Below are 20,441 nucleotides of genomic sequence, written 5' to 3' on the forward strand. Positions count from 1 at the left end.
TCAATTTTCTATTTTCTTTTAAATATTGTCCAAAAATTGCTTTGTTAAATCTTAGATGCATTTTATCTTCATTGTTTTATTGAATTACTATACAAAGTAGATAATAAAGTAGTTTATGAAGATGTGGGACTGGAAATTAATGTACTAAAATTCATGGAAATGCAGTGGGATGATGATATAATTAAGGCAGCTGCTGAGTAATATGTGACTTAGCCATTCAGGTTGTATAATGAGATTGTCTATACGATCTCGGATATATCGTTCATTTTCAGTATTTTTGAAAAATAAAATTGTTTAAACACGTTTGTTTGATTTCAGATGCATTTCATCTCCATTATTCTACTGTACTAATCTACAGAGCAGAAAATAAAGAAGTTTATGAAGCTAGGGGACTGAAAAATACTGCATGCTACAATAATTCCTGGGAGTGCAGTGGGAAGATAAAGGTAAAGCAGTTGACGAGTGATGTGAAGTTTAAAGACATCAAAAATTGAAATGGTTTGCAAGAAGACTTCAGTACAGTAGTAGAAAAGAAAGTAGCAATTGGTGGGACCAATGGGAAGACCAACACCATCCCAAGGAAAGGGTTTACATTAAACTCTGGGCCATCCAGATTTTCAGACAAAAAGTTGACAATCAAATAATTTTAAGAGCAACCAAGCTGAATGTTCAGAAATTGGATATGACATATAACCTTCTCAAACTTGATAGTGCATTCATAAAGATTTCATGTTTTGTTTCATTTAGTAACATCCTTCCTCTCTAATCAGAATCTTCTATTTTTGTTTAACTATCATTTCCTCCAAAATCCAAATGTAGTGTGACAGTGTATCTCGCATACCTTAATTTGAGGTCTACCCTCTACCTCTGTAAGCTTCATATGTAAGCAAGATGTTAAGTGGTGGAAGTGCTTGTTCTTGCACAAAAGCTTTTTCTAAGGCTGTTTCAACATTTCATAATTATGAACCCTTGATGTATGCCATGATATATCTCCTTTCCATCTGATTAGATACACATGCATCCATTTGAGAATAGAGCTTCATACTGAAAGAGGGATGTCACCAGGTCTTGCATAACTTCAGTAGGGCTTCCTACTAGGGTAGCAAGATTTACTTACAGAAAATAATGTAAATAAGACTATCAGTACCTGTATTTACAAATAAGATTTGTTTTCAAAAATAATTTATTAAGGTTTAAAAAGATTATGTATGTCAGTATTATGGGTTCTACTGAGAAGATTTGAAAGATGAGGCCAGATGAAAGTCACAGGTACCACTATGTATTTTTAGTACAAAGCAACACTTAAGTTCCAGGCAAAAATGCAACAAAGAATATAATTAACTAAATATCAAAAAGCTGCTAGTACATGAAAACAACAGACTTACTGTATATACTTTTAAATACCATCCTATCAAACCAACAAAGAATAAGTGTCATTTCTAACACCTAGAAGCTTACCATTCTCTCAATAAACAAGTGAGGATCTAGAAGAAGAGAATTTGAATGTGGCAGATTCATGTTTTTTTGTGGTTTTGTATAGAGAGTTGGAAGAGAACACGTTAGTAACCAGATTAAGGCTGGGTGAAGGGTGTTACATGGCGATTCTTCTCTGTGATCCAGAATGGGTGTATCAGTGTCATCCTGAAAGGAATGTCAATGTAATTAAAAAGGAGACACAAACTTGATTCTAACATTCATTAGCTTAAGAATACAACTCCAACTTACCATAAAATATCTCTTAAACAATTTAAACACATTAGGATTCACCTGGAAAAATTTCAATGGCTGAAAGGAAACCTGCATATTCCTGGGTGGTAGTAAGGAAAATTCTCTAATGCTATACATAACAGTAAGTAATTTACACACACAGAATTGGTAAACTATCCTGCCTCGGACTTTACACTTACCACCAGCAATTGTTGAGAAAACATCTTCAGTTTGCTTCTGAAGCACCCAAATTGTGGGGATATGGGAAGGTGCAGGTCATTCTATCTACCAAGGAACTTCCACCAATTTTGGAGGGTACCCAACATAAAAAAAAAAAAAGGAACAGAAGGGGATTTTTCTTCTCCTCATTCCTCCAAGCCTGACAAGGGATTCAGCTGAGTTTGGTTAGTACTGCTAGGGTCACACAGCCCGCCCTCCCCCGTTATCTACCACAATGAAGCTTCATATGCTGAATTCCCCAATGCTGCTACCACAACAGTCACAAAGGCGACCGGAGGAAGCAGCACGGCCTATCGTAACTGTGTAACAATCGTTCGACATTCATTCACATTTCTAGAACGCTCTTTTGCCTCTCTCACATCTATCTATCCTTCTATCACCTAAAGCTTTCTTCACTCAATCCATCAACTCAAAACCTTGGCCTTCCACTTGTACTTCTCCCATCAACTTTTGTATTCATCACCTTCTTCAGCAGACAGCCCTTTTCTATTCTCTCTTTATGGCCAAACCACCTCAATGAATTCATATCCACTCTAGGTGATAACTCATTTCTTACACCAGTTCTCATCCTCACTACTAATTTCCTAACCCTATCTAATCGAGATATACCAGCCATACTCACCCGAGAACTTCATCTTGAACACATTCGATTTCTGAATCTCCGTCACTTTCATCCCCCAAAACTCCAATCAATACATCGCAGTTGGTACAATCACTTTCTCAAACAAAACTCTCTACATTCATTTCAAACCCTCTATTCTCTAGCCCTCCCTTCACTGGCCCCCCACTACATGCTTCATTTACTCTCTGACGTACATCTGCTTCCACTACACTATTTGCAGCAATTACAGAACCCAAGTGCTTAAACTGATCTACTTCATCAGGCAACTCTCCATTCACCATGACATTCAATCTAGTACCACCTTCCTTCTTTGTGCATGTCATAACATGACAAATTTGGATATTTGTATTTTTCTTAACTAATACAAACCTGTAGTTATTCATATGGATATTTTTTCAGCAAAGCTGGAAGTTTAGCCAATAGACTTTTAATGCGAGGTGGCAACCCTCCCTAACCACTGTAGAGGGTAAGTAGGGGGTAGCTGGGAGATACCCAGCCACCTATATCTACTCACTCATCGGTGAAGTGTCACTTTTTTATTGCAGGCAGGACTTATTGGGGGACAGGTGATGGCGGGACAATATATATAAGTAATTACAAGTTTGTATTAGTTAGGAAAAATACAAATTATTTCCAAATTTGGCATTTGTTTAACTAACAAACTTTACATTATTTATATGGATGACTCGTCCACTGGCTTGATCATGGACCCGGGCTTTCCCTGTACAGTATTAGATTGTATCTATAAGAGAACCTTGACACCTCGCTAATACATAAGCGAGTATGATAGCGGCCTGTGGAACCCATGTGGTTGTGAGAGAGAGCATATGAACATCTAAGTAAGCATATTCTTAGTTAGAAAATAGAAATGTTTGTTTCATATATAGAAGTTTCCAAATGCTTACCTCGCAGGAAGCATTGGGGATGTGTACAAGTATATAATAATAAATTATACTAGGTTACACAAGGGAAATGGTTATGTAGTTAAAACTCACCTTACAAGTTCCCTCTGTGGTAGTAATGGACGGCCTTCGAGTTGCAACTCACCAACCAATGAGAACAATAGCAGGAAAGGACCCACACCACGAATTCACAACCTCTGAGCCCCGGGGCAATCACCCTACCTGGACAACAGCTACCTGACAACTTCTCAAGGTGTGAACAATCTGTCTCCCTCGTCACTAAGGCATTGTTTTTCCGACAACTCCTACAGGTGTAAACAATCTAACTACCTCATAACTGTGGCAGTGTTTTCCCAAGGTATATTACAAACAAATATCGTTAATTACATTAATCACACAACACGCCCACCTGATCTTAAGGTCAACACGCATCATACATACATACACACACACACACACAAACAGCACAAGACTTAATCAGAAACATAATCAGCCATCCATACAGGTGGTTTTCTATTCCTCTGTGGATGCTGATTTTCTCCCGTTTCTCTTTGAACACTTACTTGTGATTCCACTGATTCTTCAGAGACTGAATCACCACTTGACATTTTGCTTGAGCCATCAGATAGGGAAGCTGGAACTATAACTGGTCGCACATCCAACACATGCCTTGGCATTCCATCAACGGAAATGTTGTTTGAAGAGTTCACATGAGTGACAATCCCTTTACGCCATTGAGTAGTGCAATGGGCGTTTGGGGGCTTCACCCACACTTCCTCTCCCATCTTAATTAAAAGGGGCTTGTCTTGGGTGGTATCTGTTCCATTGGGGACTACTGAAAGATACCTCCACTCATATCTGTATACCGAAAGTTGTGGAACAGACGATTCAACTTGTCCAGATCTTGGTGTGCTGTTGTACCAAAATACTGCTTCTATAGGACTAATTCCTCCTCTCTCTGCAATAGCCTTGATGGTCCTATGATGTCTTTCAACTATTCCATTTCCTCCCGGTCCATAAGCAGCCCGAAACACCCTAACAGTGTTCCAACGAGACAACATATCTCCTAACCACTGCGACCTAAACGCTGTACTATTATCCAGTAATAGTTCATCAAATGGCCCTCTTTAAAAAAATGATATTTTCATAATAAAATAAATTTTTGAATATACTTACCCGCTGGTTATATAAAGAGCTGAAGTCCCCCGACGCCCTGGCAGAAATTCAAATTCTCGCGCTATCGAAGATACGGCAGGTGTACACCCGCACCCTAGCGGTAGCTCAGGTGGAACAACACACCAACTCCAGTTCTTCCATGCCTCATAGCAATACCACAGGTAGTCTCTAGAGGGGAGGAGGGTGGGTGTTAAATTTATATAACCAGCGGGTAAGTATATTCAAAAATTTATTTTATTATGAAAATATCATTTTTAAATATAAAACTTACCCGCTGGTTATATAAAGAGCTGATTGACACCCATTGGTGGCGGGTCAGAGACAGCTACATATTGAAAATTCACTTAAGGGTTACATACAACAAACTTAAGCGGTTCTCACCTGATAAGGAAGCTGACAGCAATGATACTCTGCCTCATTTCGTCCGCTATCCTTAAGAGATCCAGTGATCCACTCGGGCTGAAAATCTCTAGGAGCTGTCAAATGGTACGACCACCTATAACATGACAGAACCTCAACCAATACCCTTGTTCCGGGTGCACTCTATGAACAAATTGACCACCTAACCAAATCAAAGATTGCGGAAGACTGACGACTAATCTCCACAAACAACCATAACAAACGAGTTCCAAGAGATAGAAAAGGGGTATTAGGAAAAAGGGAACGTAGTGGTAGATCATTCACCTACTATCGCATTTGCCGCTACAAAAGGACCTAACGTAAAAAAGTCCTCATAGCGGGTCTGAACATTTCTCAAATAATGGGATGCAAAAACAGACTTACTTCTCCAAAAGGTCGTATCCATCAGACTTTGCAGAGAACGGTTCTGTTTAAAGGCCACTGAAGTCGCTACCGCTCTGACTTCATGTGTCTTCACTTTGAGAAGCCTCTGATCCGACTCATCACACTGAGCATGAGCTTCTCGAATCAACAATCTAATGAAAAAAATCAAGGCATTCTTAGACATGGGCATCGAGGGTTTCCGAACTGCACACCACAGAGCGTCTGAGTTACCCCTCAGATTCTTAGTCCTGTCCACATAAAGCCGTGACGCTCTAACTGGACAGAGTACCCTTTCTAATTCATCTCCAGCCAAATCAGAAAGGTTAGAAATCTTGAAAGATTTGGGCCATGGCCGAGTAGGGTTTTCATTCTTGGCCAGAAACCCCAGTTGCAAAGAACAAATGGCTTTTCCATTCCGAAAACCAATGCTCCTGCTTAAAGCGTGTACCTCACTAACTCTTTTAGCAGTGGCAAGGCTAACCAGAAAAAGTTTTCAAGGTTAAATCCTTAAATTAAACCGAGTGTAAAGGCTCAAATCTGTCACTCATGAGAAATTTAAGGACAACATCCAAATTCCAGGCAAGGGGAGCTGTTTGAATCTTCCTGGTAGTATCAAAAGACCTAAGCAAATCTTGTAGATCCTTATTATTAGAAAGGTCTAGGTTCCTGTGTCTAAAAACCGTTGCCAACATACTCCTGTAACCTTTAATAGTAGATGTTTAAATTTAAGGTCTAAGAAAAAATCTGCTATCTGGGTAAGGGAGGTACTGGAAGAGGAAATCGCGTTAGTCCTACACCACTCTCTGAATAACTCCCACTTGGACTGATACACCTTGATGGTTGAAGACTTCCTTGCCCTCGCAATTGCCTAGCGAGTTTTTCGATAGTCTGAAGGCAGTCAGACGTAGAGCTCGGAGGTTTAGATGATTTCGGGCCAAGTGAGGTTGTCTGAGAAGATCGGGTCTTATGGGAAGGCTTCTCGGGAAATCTACCATCCATTCCAGTACCTCTGGAAGCCAGCTCCTTGACGGCCAGAACGGAGCTATCAGTGTCATTCTGGTCTCTTCGTGGGAAATGAACTTCTGAATCACTTTGTAAAGAATCTTGAACGGATGAAAGCATAAACCTCCATGTGTGACCAGTTCATTAGAAAGGCGTCTATGTGCAAGGCTTCGGGATCCGGAACCGGAGAGCAGTAACACTCCGGCCTTTTTTTCTTTGCGGTGGCAAAGAGATCCACGAGAGGACGACCCCATAACCGCCACAGACTCTTGCAGACGTCCAGGTGTAAAATCCACTCTGTGGAGAGAACCTGACCTCCCCTGCTGAGTCTGTCTGCGCTCACATTGTTGACCCCCTGGATGAATCGAGTCAAAAGAGTCACCTTCCTTTCCTCTGCCCAAATGAGAAGAAGTCTTGCAATCTCGTACAGAGACCAAGAGTGGGTCCCGCCTTGTTTCACAATATAGGCCAGAGCTGTCGTGCTGTCCGCATTGACTTGGACCACTTTGCCCCTGATCTGCTTCTCGAAGCCTATGAGAGCCAGATGAATAGCCAAAAGCTCCTTTTGATTGATGTGGAGAGATGTTTGCTCCACAGTCCAAGTCCCCAAAAGCTCCTTCTTCTCTAGAGTGGCTCCCCACCCCGAGTTGGAGGCGTCGGAACACAACACGAGGTCTGGGCTCTTCTGAGGTAAAGACAAGCCTTCTTTCAGTCTGGGCTCGTTGTACCACCATTGAAGATGAGACTTGATGGAAACCGAGATGGGAATGCAATCCCTGTCGAGGTTGTCCCCTTTCTTCCAATGGCGATTGAGATGAAACTGAAGAGGACGCAAGTGCAACCTCCCCAGGGTCACGAACTTCTCTAATGATGAGAGAGTCCCCAGAAGTCTCATCCAATCTCTTACGGAGCAAAGTTCTCTCTTCAGGAAAGTTTGGACTTTTAGGAGGGCTGCCTGAATTCTCTCCGACGACGGAAAAGCCCGAAAACTCCAACTGTGAATCTCCATCCCTAAATAAAGAATCTCCTGGGATGGAGTCAGTTGCGATTTTTTCGAGCTCACCAGGAGGCCCAGTTCTCTGGGGAGATCCAAAGTCATTTTGAGGTTCTTCAAACAACAATCGGCTGAGGAGGCTCTTATCAGCCAATCGTCCAGATACAGAGAGGCTCTGATTCCCCTCGAATGCAGCATGCTTGCCACATTCAGCATGATCTTGGTAAACTATAGAGGAGCCATGCAGAGTCCGAAACAAAGAGCCCTGAACTGGAAGACCTTGTTTCCATCCATGAACCTCAGATAACGTCTGCAGCTGGGATGAATCGGAAGGTGGAAATAGGCGTCCTGAAGATCTATAGAGACCATCCAATCGTCCTTCCTCACAGCCGCCAGAACTGTCTTCTGAGTTTCCATAGTGTACATCGAATTTTGGACGTAACCATTTAGCACACTTACGTCCAGAACCGGTCTCCACTCCCCGGAACTCTTGGGTACTAGGAAAAGGCGGTTGTAAAACCCCGGAGACGTTACATCCTGCACTTCCTCTATTGCTTGCTTCTCTAATAAAAGAGACGTCTGAAGACGCATGGCTTGCTTCTTCGGTCCCTATCTGTATTTGGGCGAAAGATCCACCGGATCTGTGACTAAAGGAGGATTTGCCAGGAAGGGAATCTTGTAACCCTCCTTTAACACTTGGACAGACCAAGGGTCCGCTCCATTTCTCTCCCAAGCCTCCCAGAAGTGAGTCAACCTGGCACCCACTGCTGTCTGAAGGAAAGGGCAGTCAGACTTTACCTCGGCCGGACTTGACCCCTCTGCCTCTAGGTTTCCTTCCTTCTGGTTTGAAAGAGCCCCTTCCAGAGGATTTCCCACGAAAGGACTGAGAAGGTCGAAAACCAAAAGAGGATTCCTTAGGCTTACGAGAGGAAAACGTCGACGGCAAAACTTTCCTTGTTGTATTAGTAACTAAGTCATGAGTGGCCTTCTGCGTGAGAGCAGTGGCCACTTCGCCTACCAACTCTTGCGGAAATAAGGTATTAGCCAATGGAGTGAAAAGAAGGCCCGTTTTCTGGCAGGGAGACACTCCTGCAGAGAGAAAAGAGCACATCGTGGCCCTTTTCTTGAGGATTCCAGCTGTGAACAAGGCAGCTAGCTCATTGGAGCCATCCCTCACACCTTTGTCCAAGCAGGACATCAAATGAACCAGTCCACTAGTGTCCGTGTCCGTCATATCTGAGACCCTCTTACTCAAAGCCCCCAGAGCCCAGTCTAAGAAATTAAACACCTCGAAGGCCCTGAACAGACCTTTAAGCAAATGATCGAACTCTGGAATAGACCACCAAATCTTCGTTTTCCTTAAGGCAAGACGACGGGACGCATCTACTAAACTTGAGAAATCCCCTTGGGCAGATGAAGGAAAACTCAAGCCCAACACTTCACCAGTCTCGTACCACACACTAGATTTAGAAGCCAACCTAGCGGGTGGAAAGGCAAAGGCCGTCTTGCCAAAAGATTTCTTAGAGTCCAACCAGGAACCCATTAATTTCAAGGCCCGTTTAGAGGATCGAGAAAGAACCATCTTGGTATAAACTGGAACTTTGGTAGCTTTACCTAAGATGAACTCAGAAGGCGGAGAACGAGGGGCCACAGGAGTAAACTGATCCGGGAAAATTCCAGTAAGAATCAACATCAACTTGCAAAGATCAACAGCATGTTGATAATGCTTCTCTTCCTCATTCTCAGAGACTTCCTCAATAGGATCGTCCACATCCGACTTTTCCTCAAGTTCGTCTTCTGGCAGTGCAGCAACTGCTGCAGCCTGAACCAAAGGAACAAAGTCTGGATGGGATTGCCTGTCAAAGCCAATACAGTATCTGCATCCAACTGACGGGGAGAGGTCGAAGCAGATTGACGTGAAACATGGAAGGGTAGACGATCTTTGTTAACTAACAACTGCCGAGACCGCTTAGGATCCGACTGCTGTTGACCAGATTGACGCTTGGACTCAAAAGGCAACTGCCGAAGACCGCTGAGTGGACGCGAAGAGTCCGAAAACTGTTGACGCGAACGATCAAAGCTGTCAAGATGTCGACGCTGAGAATCGATGTTATGACGCGACGCGTCCACAAGTTGTTGACGCGGGCGATCCACTACAGTGAACCCTCGCTACTTCGCGGTTCAACCATCGCGGATTCACCACTTCGTGGGTTTTTTTCATAACCCATATATATATAAATATCGCGGATTTTCCGGAAATTTCGAAAATACCGCGATATCTGAAGACCCCAAATACGATATTTCGTTACCTGTAATTCCATTAATACTGTAATTAGTAATATCTGCTCTTACTGATTGTTCATTGCATTACATATGACATATAATTAAGCACAGAAAGAAATAAAACACGAAAAGAGAATGTGATCATACGATAATACAGTACTGTATACAGTACGTAGTAAAATTAAATCGAACATGAAACGCAAATCAGATGCAGTCATACCATATTAGAATGGTGTAAGGCTGCTGTTGGCTACTACTGTACTACAAATGTAATGGATGTGCTTCTTTTCCATGAATCTTTTGTATGTATACGTACGTAGTACTGCATCCAATAATATTCTTTGTTGCAAAAATCACATTTCGAATAAGCGTACGAGAGAGAGAGAGAGAGAGAGAGAGAGAGAGAGAGAGAGAGAGAGAGAGAGAGAGAGAGAGAGATAGAGAGAGAGAGAGAGAGAGAGAGAGAGAGAGAGAGAGAGAGAGAGACACACATCCTACAACAAAAGCGTAAAATAGCGTACGTAAAGCTACTGTATTATTATTATTGTTATTATTATTATTATTGTTGTTGTTGTTATTAAAATTATTATTGTTATTATTATTATTATTATTATTATCATTATTATTATTATTATTATTATTATTATTATTATAGTATCATTATTTAATATTATTATTACAGTATCATTATTTAATATTATTATTACAGTATTATTATTACTGTACAGTATACTGTACGCAGGGTATCTTGTACTTTGAATTGGTAACCTACGTAGCATATAAGATGGGTTGTGATTGGTTCAAGCGCTGATAGATGACGAATCAGAACCCAAGTTTTGTAATCTAGCCTGTGATTGGTGTTTTGACCGCTTCTCCAACCCGCAGCATCTCTTTCCGCGGTCACTTTGTCTCCCGCCGTATCGCTGTGTTGACGTTGTTAAGTTATTGTGAACTTTAATCTGTGCTGTGCGTGACTGTTTTAAGTTGAACTTTTTGTTGAACTTTCTGTTAAACCCTACTGTACAATGCCTCCCAAGCGTTCTGCTTCTACTAAGGCTGGTAGCGAGCCTAAACACCACCAAAAGATGATGACGATTGCTGAGAAGGTGACGCTTCTCGATATGTTAAAAGACAGTAGAAGTTACTCGGCCGCAGACCTCGAAGACCTGACGAAATCGGCCAGTGAAGAAGACAGTGAAACACAGGAAGAGATCCAAGAAAATGTCGAAGAAACGGGCTTAACATTAGAACGGCTTGCCAAGCTCTGCAAGCTTGCGAATGAGGTGAAAGAAATGTCGCAAGAGTGGGACGAGGATATGGTTCGTTCTGTACAATTCTGCAACAAGATCGATGAACACATGGCTCCCTACAGGATGCTCTTGCGAAAAAAGAAGCAGCGGCAGCAACTTCCGATCACAATGCCCTCGGAAGAAATTGAAGAAGTGTCTCAGGAAGAAGTTGAAGAGGTGTACCAGGAAAAGACACCTCCGTCTGAAGAGACGTAAAATACTATTATTGGCTGCACAGTAGAAGACATCATCAGCTTCATCATCATCATTTCTACTGTGCAGCAAATTCATCGCCATCATCATTCAAGTTTTTCTTGAACTTCTTTCGTGGTGAGTACAGTAATAATCTTTATTTTTTACTTTAATATTCTAACATTTTAATATTTGTGCCTGTTTTAGTTTAGTACTGTATGCATTAAGTTAAATGGAAGGTTTTAAAAGTCTGAAGAGTTTACATGCTGTAACCTATCATATTTTTTTTGTTTAAAATTTACATTTACGTACGTAAAACAATCTCTCTCTCTCTCTCTCTCTCTCTCTCTCTCTCTCTCTCTCTCTCTCTCTCTCTCTCTCTCTCTCTCGTAAATTGTTTTCCTGCTTTGCTACGTACAGTATGTACTGTATGATTTTATATAGATACGGTAAATAATATTTGTAATAACATATTTTCTAAAAGCTTTTACTGTAAATATCATTATTTATCACTTTCATCATGCGCGTTAAATGCCTTCTTTGTTTACTGAGCGTGGTTGTTTACTGAGTGTACTTTATGACGCCGTCGTTTCAGGCGGCGTCATAAAGAAAAACATTTCATTTGGAAGTCCTAAGAAAAATTAAGTAAAACATTGGTAATAACAAAATCAACATACAGCAGCCTTACACCATTCTAATATGGTATGACTGCATCTGATTTGCGTTTCATGTTCGATTTAATTTTACTACGTACTGTATACAGTACTGAATTATCGTATGATCACATTCTCTTTTCGTGTTTTATTTCTTTCTGTGCTTAATTATATGTCATATGTAATGCAATGAACAATCAGTAAGAGCAGATATTACTAATTACAGTATTAATGGAATTACAGGTAACGAAATATCGTATTTGGGGTCTTCAGATATCGCGGTATTTTCGAAATTTCCGGAAAATCCGCGATATGTATATATATATGGGTTATGAAAAAAACCCGCGAAGTGGTGAATCCGCGATGGTCGAACCGCGAAGTAGCGAGGGTTCACTGTAGATCCTTTAGGAAGTCGAGTACGACACCCTTCACTAACACACCTACGTAAAGCAGGGGAGGAGTCGGCCATTTTGAATGGTTACGTGAAAGACCGACGAGAAAAAAATAAGGGAAATATTAATAAAGATAACCTCAAACAAAAAGATTTCAAGATTAGAATAAAGAGAAAACAATTAACGATAGCTTAAACTCAGAAAAGAACGTTGTACATCACCAAACAACTTCCCAAAAGAGTAAAACCACGAGAGCGAACTTCAATATGTCAGCAAGCTAGGCGGGCAGGAGAAGAACTGAAGTTGGTGTGTTGTTCCACCTGAGCTACCGCTAGGGTGCGGGTGTACACCTGCCGTATCTTCGATAGCGCGAGAATTTGAATTTCTGCCAGGGCGTCAGGGGACTTCAGCTCTTTATATAATCAGCGGGTAAGTTTTATATTAAAAAATATGCAATTCAACTCAGCAGATATTTCTTGAGCATCTTCTCTCTTTAGCTGCCTCCATATTGCAAAACGACCTGGACCACAATCCACCACTGATAAATAGGGTACCTGTCTGTAATGAGTAACATCAATAGCTAGGATCTGCCAGTTTCTTTCAACACTTAATTCGCCTCCTTTGTGCATCACAGGCGCAGGATCAATGGACTGACAACGATCACAACACTGAACTACCTTCTTCACACATACTCTGGAAACTTGATGATCCAACTTTTTAGCTAAATATAGTGTTTTGTCAATTCCCATATGGTGTTTATTATACAACTCTGTTATGTCAACTACAGCACCTGCACAGAGATGTGCATGTTCAACTTCACTGCTCACCAACCAATTCTTCTTGACTCTTGTCAAAATATCAGTTTTATTCTTCTCCGAAGGTACCATATGAACAACGATATTCAAACCAAACTCAGTAATCAATTCCTTCAATGTACCCAAGCATCTTTTAATTATTATCTCAGCAGCTCCTTTTGTGTGGACACCCTTCTCAGCACTGACTATAAATTTCAACCATGCCCCACGGTTGCAGAGTCAGTCCTCACCTCTATCGACTCTAAACCCCACCTAATGGCTAAATTTACTCCTTTCAAAACAGCTTCTAGTTTGGCAACATTGATGTGGTTGAAATCGTCCTTTTTTCTAAGACAAGCAGCATCCTCAGCAATCTTGCCATTTATCTCCAAAACTACACCCATAGCAATTTTGCTGGCTTCACACCACACAACACTATGCTTTACATTCGGGACACACCAGTTTCCTCTCACAGGATCATCTAACTTTACTCCCTCAATTACTTCTTTAATCATCCTCATGGACTGTTCACCAACAGAATACTCCCAACGTGCTCCTGAGGCTCTTCTCTTAATGTACCTACATGCAATTCTTAACCATCCAGCTATGGGATAATGGCCCACTAATGTACCACAAACTGAAAACAATTCCATCCTTGTAAGCATATCTGCAACTTCAGGCACCTTATTACCTCTCTGGAACATCAACTCTCCTCCAACTTTTTGCAGTTGCAATCCTAAAGCAGCACCTCCATTGAGTGACTCAAGGGACTTTGTTATCAACCCAAGGTATTCAAATGTCTAATCACCTCATCAGCAGAGGCTATCGATTCATTCACAGGAATGTCATCTATATATGAACTGGTTGCTCTCTCTATTTTTTCATCCTTACTTAATACAGTCTTTAGTATCCTAGACATAATCTATGGTGCAGAGTTCAACCCGAATCCCAATCTTGTAAAGCAAAAAGTCTGTCCCCTAAAGTTCACAAGTTGATATGGCCACAATTTTTCATCAACGCTCAACTGTAAGTAGGCCGACTTCAAATCCACAACAGACACATTCTCACCTGTCTGTCGCCATTTTCGTAGTGTCTCACTGCATACATCAGTCACATCACCAGTGTGACACTTGACATTCACATTAAGTTCCCAAAAATCAAGCACTGGTCTCACCTTGTTCTTTGTTGGCTGTTCCACTGCCATTAGAGGAATGATACCAACGTCAACCTTTTCTTTCCACAGAACTAAAATACCTTCGGCAATCCACCTGTCCACTTCCTTCTTCCAACCATTAAGCTTTTTATCATAACAACTTACTTTATTCTTCAGTGTCACAGTTTCATTATTTTCCCAAAACCACCTGACTCCATTTCTGTCCCTCAAACCTAGCATGAAAGTCTGGATCTTCAATTACAGCTGTTGAACTATTGTTATCCCTCTCACCACCAAGTCTATGCTTAATTTCTTGACCAACTGAAGCAACACCAAAAGCACCAAAACATACCTTTCCTTGGGTCACTGTGACACCTCTCAATTGGTCAATAACATTAACTCCTAACACCACATCAACGCTATTAACCAGTTCATTCGACACTACAGCCCTCACTATCACACATTTACCATTCGCACACAGCTCCACACAATCTGCAACTTTACACTTAATATGACTCCCATCAAAAGCACTGATGTACACTTCTCCTTTACAGCGAGGCACAAAATTAGAATGCCCCACAGATGTAGAGCAGCCTGTATCTACAAGACCCTTTGCAGCCTCATTACCAATCCAAACATCAATTATAGGCAATGTATCAAGGTGCACCTTTTTATCATCAAAAGGGCGGCTACAGGCGCAGTAGTTACCCCTTACTCGTTTCCCGCAACCTGTTCTTGACAACGACTGGCCATATGACCAATTTTATTGCACCTAAAACACCACACCTGTGTCTCTTTACAGTCTTTTATCATATGAGGGCCAACACATCAGAAACACTGACCCCTAAACTGGAAAGGCCTAGCCCTATTCTCATGTTTTGCACCACTTCCTTCTCCACCCTTTCTGACAGTTACAGCTACCACACCACCTTGCTGTTTAGATGACAAAATCCTAGCATGGCTAATCAATTCACTCATTGCCATTGTCATCACATTGGCAATTGCTGTAAAGCAACACTAATATTATCTGGAAAACCATTAACAAACGTTAGCTTCACAACATTTTCTAAACCAACCTTATCAAACTTAGCTAAACCCGCCAGCCTCCTAATCTCATTAGTATACACATCAAATGGTTCTCCCGTCCACTTCAATTGAACAAGTTTCCCAAAAGCAGAGAATGAATCATCAGAAAATGCTACTTTAAATTTTTCTTGAATTTTTGCTGCACATTCTTGGTCTTCATCACCCATCTCCAAATAAAGTGCTAGAGCATCACCCTCCAGATACAAAGGAATAAAACTGGCTAAGTCTACTATTTTCTGTAGCTTAGCCACTAAGGTCACCTTCTTCAACCATGACACAACGATTCCTTCACCGGTGAATGGCTTAATCATGTCCATTGTAATCTTAGATGCCATACTTTCTTGGAATAGGCAAAGATAGCTTGTAGTTAAAACTCACCTTACAAGTTCCCTCTGTGGTAGTAATGGACGACCTTCGAGTTGCAACTCACCAACCAATGAGGACAATAGCAGGAAAGGACCCACACCATGAATTCACAACCTCTGAGCCCCGGGGCAATCATCCTACCTGGACAACAGCTACCTGACAACTTCTCAAGGTGTGAACGATCTGTCTCCCTCGTCACTACGGCATTGTTTTTCCGACAACTCCTACAGGTGTAAACAATCTAACTACCTCATAACTGTGGCAGTGTTTTCCCAAGGTATATTACAAACAAATATTGTTAATTACATTAATCACACAACAGGTTATTACCTGCAGAGGATGAAGCTGGCTTGCAGAGGGACCCATGGCACTGTTCCACAAGAGAGGGGAAGATAAAGAAAAAAAAAAAGCCCGTCATTCTATTCATTCACCCCAGACTTAAGCCAGGTAACCAATGTTCTCAACCATCTCCTACCTGTCCAACAAGGAGACCGAGGTATTCTTAAACCACTTGTTGTACAGCCTCCACAGATTGATAGAGAACATATCGAGTCTTCTGTCAGTCATGTCTCTAAGATAGTGGGCGGTGACGGTCGTCTGACGCTTCCACGCGGGGATTTGTAACACTGAAAAGTTGCGTTTAAATGCCAGGGACGTACTGATGCCCCCGACATCGTGAACTCGAGGTTTTCGAGCTGAAGGACAATCAGGATTCAGATCTGAGTCTATAACTTTGTGAATCAATGAAGAAATGGTGTTCTTGGTGACTCTCCTCTTAACTCTACCTGTGCTGACGAATAGGGCTGACAGTTGCGGCTGAGTTGGTGCAATGCATTATATCTCAAACTCCTCACTGGGCATAGTAATAACTGATCTGGGTCATTGGTTACAGAACGTTGACTCTTAATCTGAAAGGGCGGAATCTGGGGTCCAGTAACCCTGGATTTTGAGTCTTTGCAATAAACTCAGGGACAAAGCAGAGTGTCACTTACCCCATCCCCTTGAATGGGTGATGTCGTATGATAGACCATGAAGTTCACTAACTCTCTTTGCCGAGGCTAAAGCAAGAAGGAACACCATCTTCAAAGTGAGGTTATGGTCTGTTACACGACGTAATGGTTCGTAGGGAGGGCCTTTTAAGGACCTCAAAATGCAAACCAAGTTCCAAGGAGGAGGTCTTGTCTACAACTGGGGGCAAGTGATCTCACAACTCCGTTTGAGTGAAGAAAGCTCCAACGAAGAGAAAAGGTCTATTCCATTCAGTCTAAAGGCTAGGCTTAAAGCTGAACAATAGCCCTTCCCCCCAAGACCGAGAGGAGTTTTTCCTCCCGAAGGTAAACAAGAAATTTCGCTATTATTGGAATAGCGGCTTCGATGGGAGAGATACCCCTTCCATGACATCAACCACAGAAGACCGTCCACATTGCCTGATGTATAGAGGCTGGGGATTTTCGTAAGTATCCAGACATCCTTTTCGCAACCTGTTGCGAAAAGCCTCTCTCAGAGAGGAGATGCTACATAGTCTTCAGGCGTGGAGTTGCAGAGACAGGACTACTACTTCTTTGTCTACATCTTATCCCACTTCTATGTGGGGTCGATGCTTCTGGTCAGCTTTCTCCATCTACCTCTGTCCCACACCCCATCACCGGTTAATCCCTTTGATCGAAGGCCATCCTTGATACAGTCCACCCATCTTCGCTTTGGTCTCCCTCTCCTTCTCGTTCCCTGTACCTCCATTTCCATTACTCTCCTCCCAATATACTGTTCATCTCTTCTCATGACATGACCGTACCACCTCAGTCTATTGAGGGGGGCCAGCCAGCCTCAACTTGGTGCCAGTCCCAAGCCCGGGTAAATGGGGAGTCGCAGAGACAGGACGGCTTTGTGAAAGATGTTCCCGAGTGGTTGTTTGAGTAGATCTTGGGAGATCTACTATGGGTTGCACTCAGTCTGGGAACCATTCTCCATGATGCCATAGTGGGGCAATGAGGGTCATCATGAAGTTGTTGGATGCTCTGGTCTTGTTGAGCATTCTTCTCATCAGACAGAACGGGAGAAAGGAGTACACATCGATGTTGTCTCAATGTTGTTGGAATGCATCTTGCCATAGATCCTGAGGATCTGGGGAGCAGTATAACAGGAGCCTTAAGTTCCGTTACGTCGCAAACAGATCCACAATCGGGGAATCCCACACAGTCAGGACTTTGTTGGTTATCAGTGGATTCAAAGAACATTCGGAGCCCACTACCTGAATCCCCCTGCTCAAGTTGCACGTGAACAAATTCCTGTTCGTGGGAATGAAGTGAGCTGATAGGGTCACCAATTGTTCTTCTGTCCATCTTTGTACCTCTACTGCAAGATGGCATAGGGACTGTGATAAGGTACCACCTTGTTTGTTTATGCAAGCCAAGACTATAGTGTTGCCACTCATCAACAATACAGAGTGACCCGCCGGCAACTGATGGAACTGTTGGAGAGCTAGGAAGGCTGCTCTCACGCTCTCCTTTCGGACTCGGAACAAAGGCCTGAGATCATGTGATGCAGCAAGTGGGCCCCCCATCCTTCTGTTGATGAGTGTGTAGAGTATCAAGTCCGGAGGAGGGACAAGAAGATTTAGTCCCTTTGAGGTTCTCCTCTGCCACCCACCATTGAAGATCCATTACTTGATCCTGTTCTATAGGAACTAAGATGTCCGGGGAGCAGAAGTGCTGGTTCCACACGGACATTAGCTGCCATATCAGGGATCTTGTTCTGAGGCGGCCATTTGGAACAAGACGAACAAGGGAGGTTAGGTGACCTAGGAGGCACAACCACTGCTGGGCTGGAAGATTTTCCCATCTGAGGAAGGGTCTTGCCACCTCTCTCAGCCTGTGTACTCTGTCGTCTGATGGAGAGACTTTCTGGAGGTTGGTGTCTATAACCATACCGAGATATACCAGTCTCCGATATGGGAGCAGTGATGACTTCTTGAGATTTATGACGATCCACAGATCCTGACAAAACTCAAAAAGCATGTCCCGGTGATGAAGAAGAGTCATCTCCAGGTCTGCTAGAATCTGCCAATCGTCGAGGTATCTTAAGAGATGAATGCATTCCTTGTGACCCCAACATGATACTAGGACGAACACCCTCATGAAGACCTGGGGTACTCTCGAGAGACCGAGAAAGAGAACATTAAACTAGTAACATCTGTTCTTGCGTATGAATCTGATATACTTCCTTCAAGACGGATGGATTGGGATCTGAAAGTATGTGTCTTGGAGATCCAGTGTGCACATGAAGTCCTTTGGCCTTGCTGCCCTGATGACCGTGTCTGCCGTATCAATCCTGAAATGAATTTGTAGAACAAACTTTTTGAGGGGAAAGAGATCGATGACTGGTCTCCAGCCTCCAGACGTTTTTTCACAAGAAAGAGTCGACTGTAGAAGCCTGGAAACCCATCGAGGACCTCTTGGAGAGCCCCCTTCTGCAGCATGAACTGGACTTCAGCCCGGAGGGCCAGTTCCTTTACGGATCCCTTCATATAAGAGCTCGATGGAATTGGATCCCAAGTCAGTGGAGGGAGACTGTGTGAACGGGACATGATACCCTATGCTGACCACTGCGATCATCCAGGGATCTACCACGTGGAACTGCCACCTCAGCCAGAAGCGTTGCAGGCATCCCCCCACCGGTGGACTGGTGAGAGGATTACCCTCCCTAGCAGGCGCGACCACCTTGGCTGCCCTCTACTTCACTTTCTTCTGAATGGCTTGGAACCCTTCCAGCCTTTAGCTGGAAAGGGATGCTTAAGACACCTTCGTGTTAGGTCCTGAACACCTAGAAGTCAAGGGAGAAGGATGAAGCTGATCTCTAAGAGGTTGAGGAGCCCTCAAATAAGGCCGAGAAGTCATGGCTCTATGAAGGAGAGAATCCTTGAAGGATTTTCTCCACCTATAAGCTGCCCTCTCTATGTCCTCTGGATCAAAGGGAGTGGATCCCTCGAAGGTCTAGTTCCTAAGGCGTGCAACTTCAACTTTTGGCTCCTGCCTGTGTAACCTCCCAATCACAGTATCCCGTCTCTTTAGAATAGTGTTCGCCCACAGGTTTACCAAATGGTGGGAAAGGAATTCCAGACACTGGGTACCAGACAAGAGAAAGGACTTCAAAGAACTTATTTGTAAATTCCTTGGATAAATCCTCGTATCTTAAAATGTGGCCCAATGACCCCAGCCATAGATCAAGCCATGAAGCAGCCTGCATGGCATACTTCGCGCCTTTCTCTATGTTGAGGAGCTCAGTTTCTGAAAGACAGACTCTCGAGGTCGAAAATCTCTGGGCCGAAATACCATGAGTAATGGATTCTACTGAGGGGGTCGAGGGAAAGGGGTGGGAGGGGCTCGTTCTCAATCTTATACAGTACTTCCTCTGCAAGATTAAAGGAAGTGGGAGCACCCTGTTTGAAGAGCCAGCCCTCAAAGAACTAGATGCACCTGCTACCTGAGAGACAGCTTTCCTTCTGGCAGCGGTAAGTCCCTTCGACCAGGGCAAAACGGCACTGGCTCTAGGGGGTCTCTGGGTACCAAACCTTTGGTCCAGGACCATGACCTTTCTTTCCTGGGGAGTAGTACCAGGATCTGACTGCTTGCTGATCCTTCTCATACAAGCAACGACTTGCCAGAAGGCATGTTTCGAATCCTTACATTCTTCTTCGGAGTGAAACTTTGGACTTGCTGGTCTAGGGAGATAAGTCATCTTCGCAGTCCTGAAACTCGTTTACCTCCAAGCTCTCACCCATGGGAGCCTGGGGTACGTAAAAGTCGTCGAC

The 20,441-nt window shown here is 42.9% G+C and overlaps 1 protein-coding gene across 3 annotated transcripts in view; it reads right to left on the reverse strand.

Annotated features, from left to right (window-relative positions):
* LOC137626247 (uncharacterized) overlaps positions 1-20,441 on the reverse strand; it is a 382,723-nt gene that overhangs the window by 91,427 nt on the left and 270,855 nt on the right. For all 3 annotated transcript variants that reach the window (XM_068357322.1, XM_068357330.1, XM_068357333.1), the window contains one exon: positions 1,459-1,641. In XM_068357322.1, the coding sequence (XP_068213423.1) occupies positions 1,459-1,641 (183 nt within the window). The remainder of the gene's footprint in view (positions 1-1,458; positions 1,642-20,441) is intronic.

The sequence above is a fragment of the Palaemon carinicauda genome, chromosome 2 (genome assembly GCF_036898095.1).
Source record: "Palaemon carinicauda isolate YSFRI2023 chromosome 2, ASM3689809v2, whole genome shotgun sequence".
In the NCBI taxonomy this organism is placed as follows: domain Eukaryota; kingdom Metazoa; phylum Arthropoda; class Malacostraca; order Decapoda; family Palaemonidae; genus Palaemon; species Palaemon carinicauda.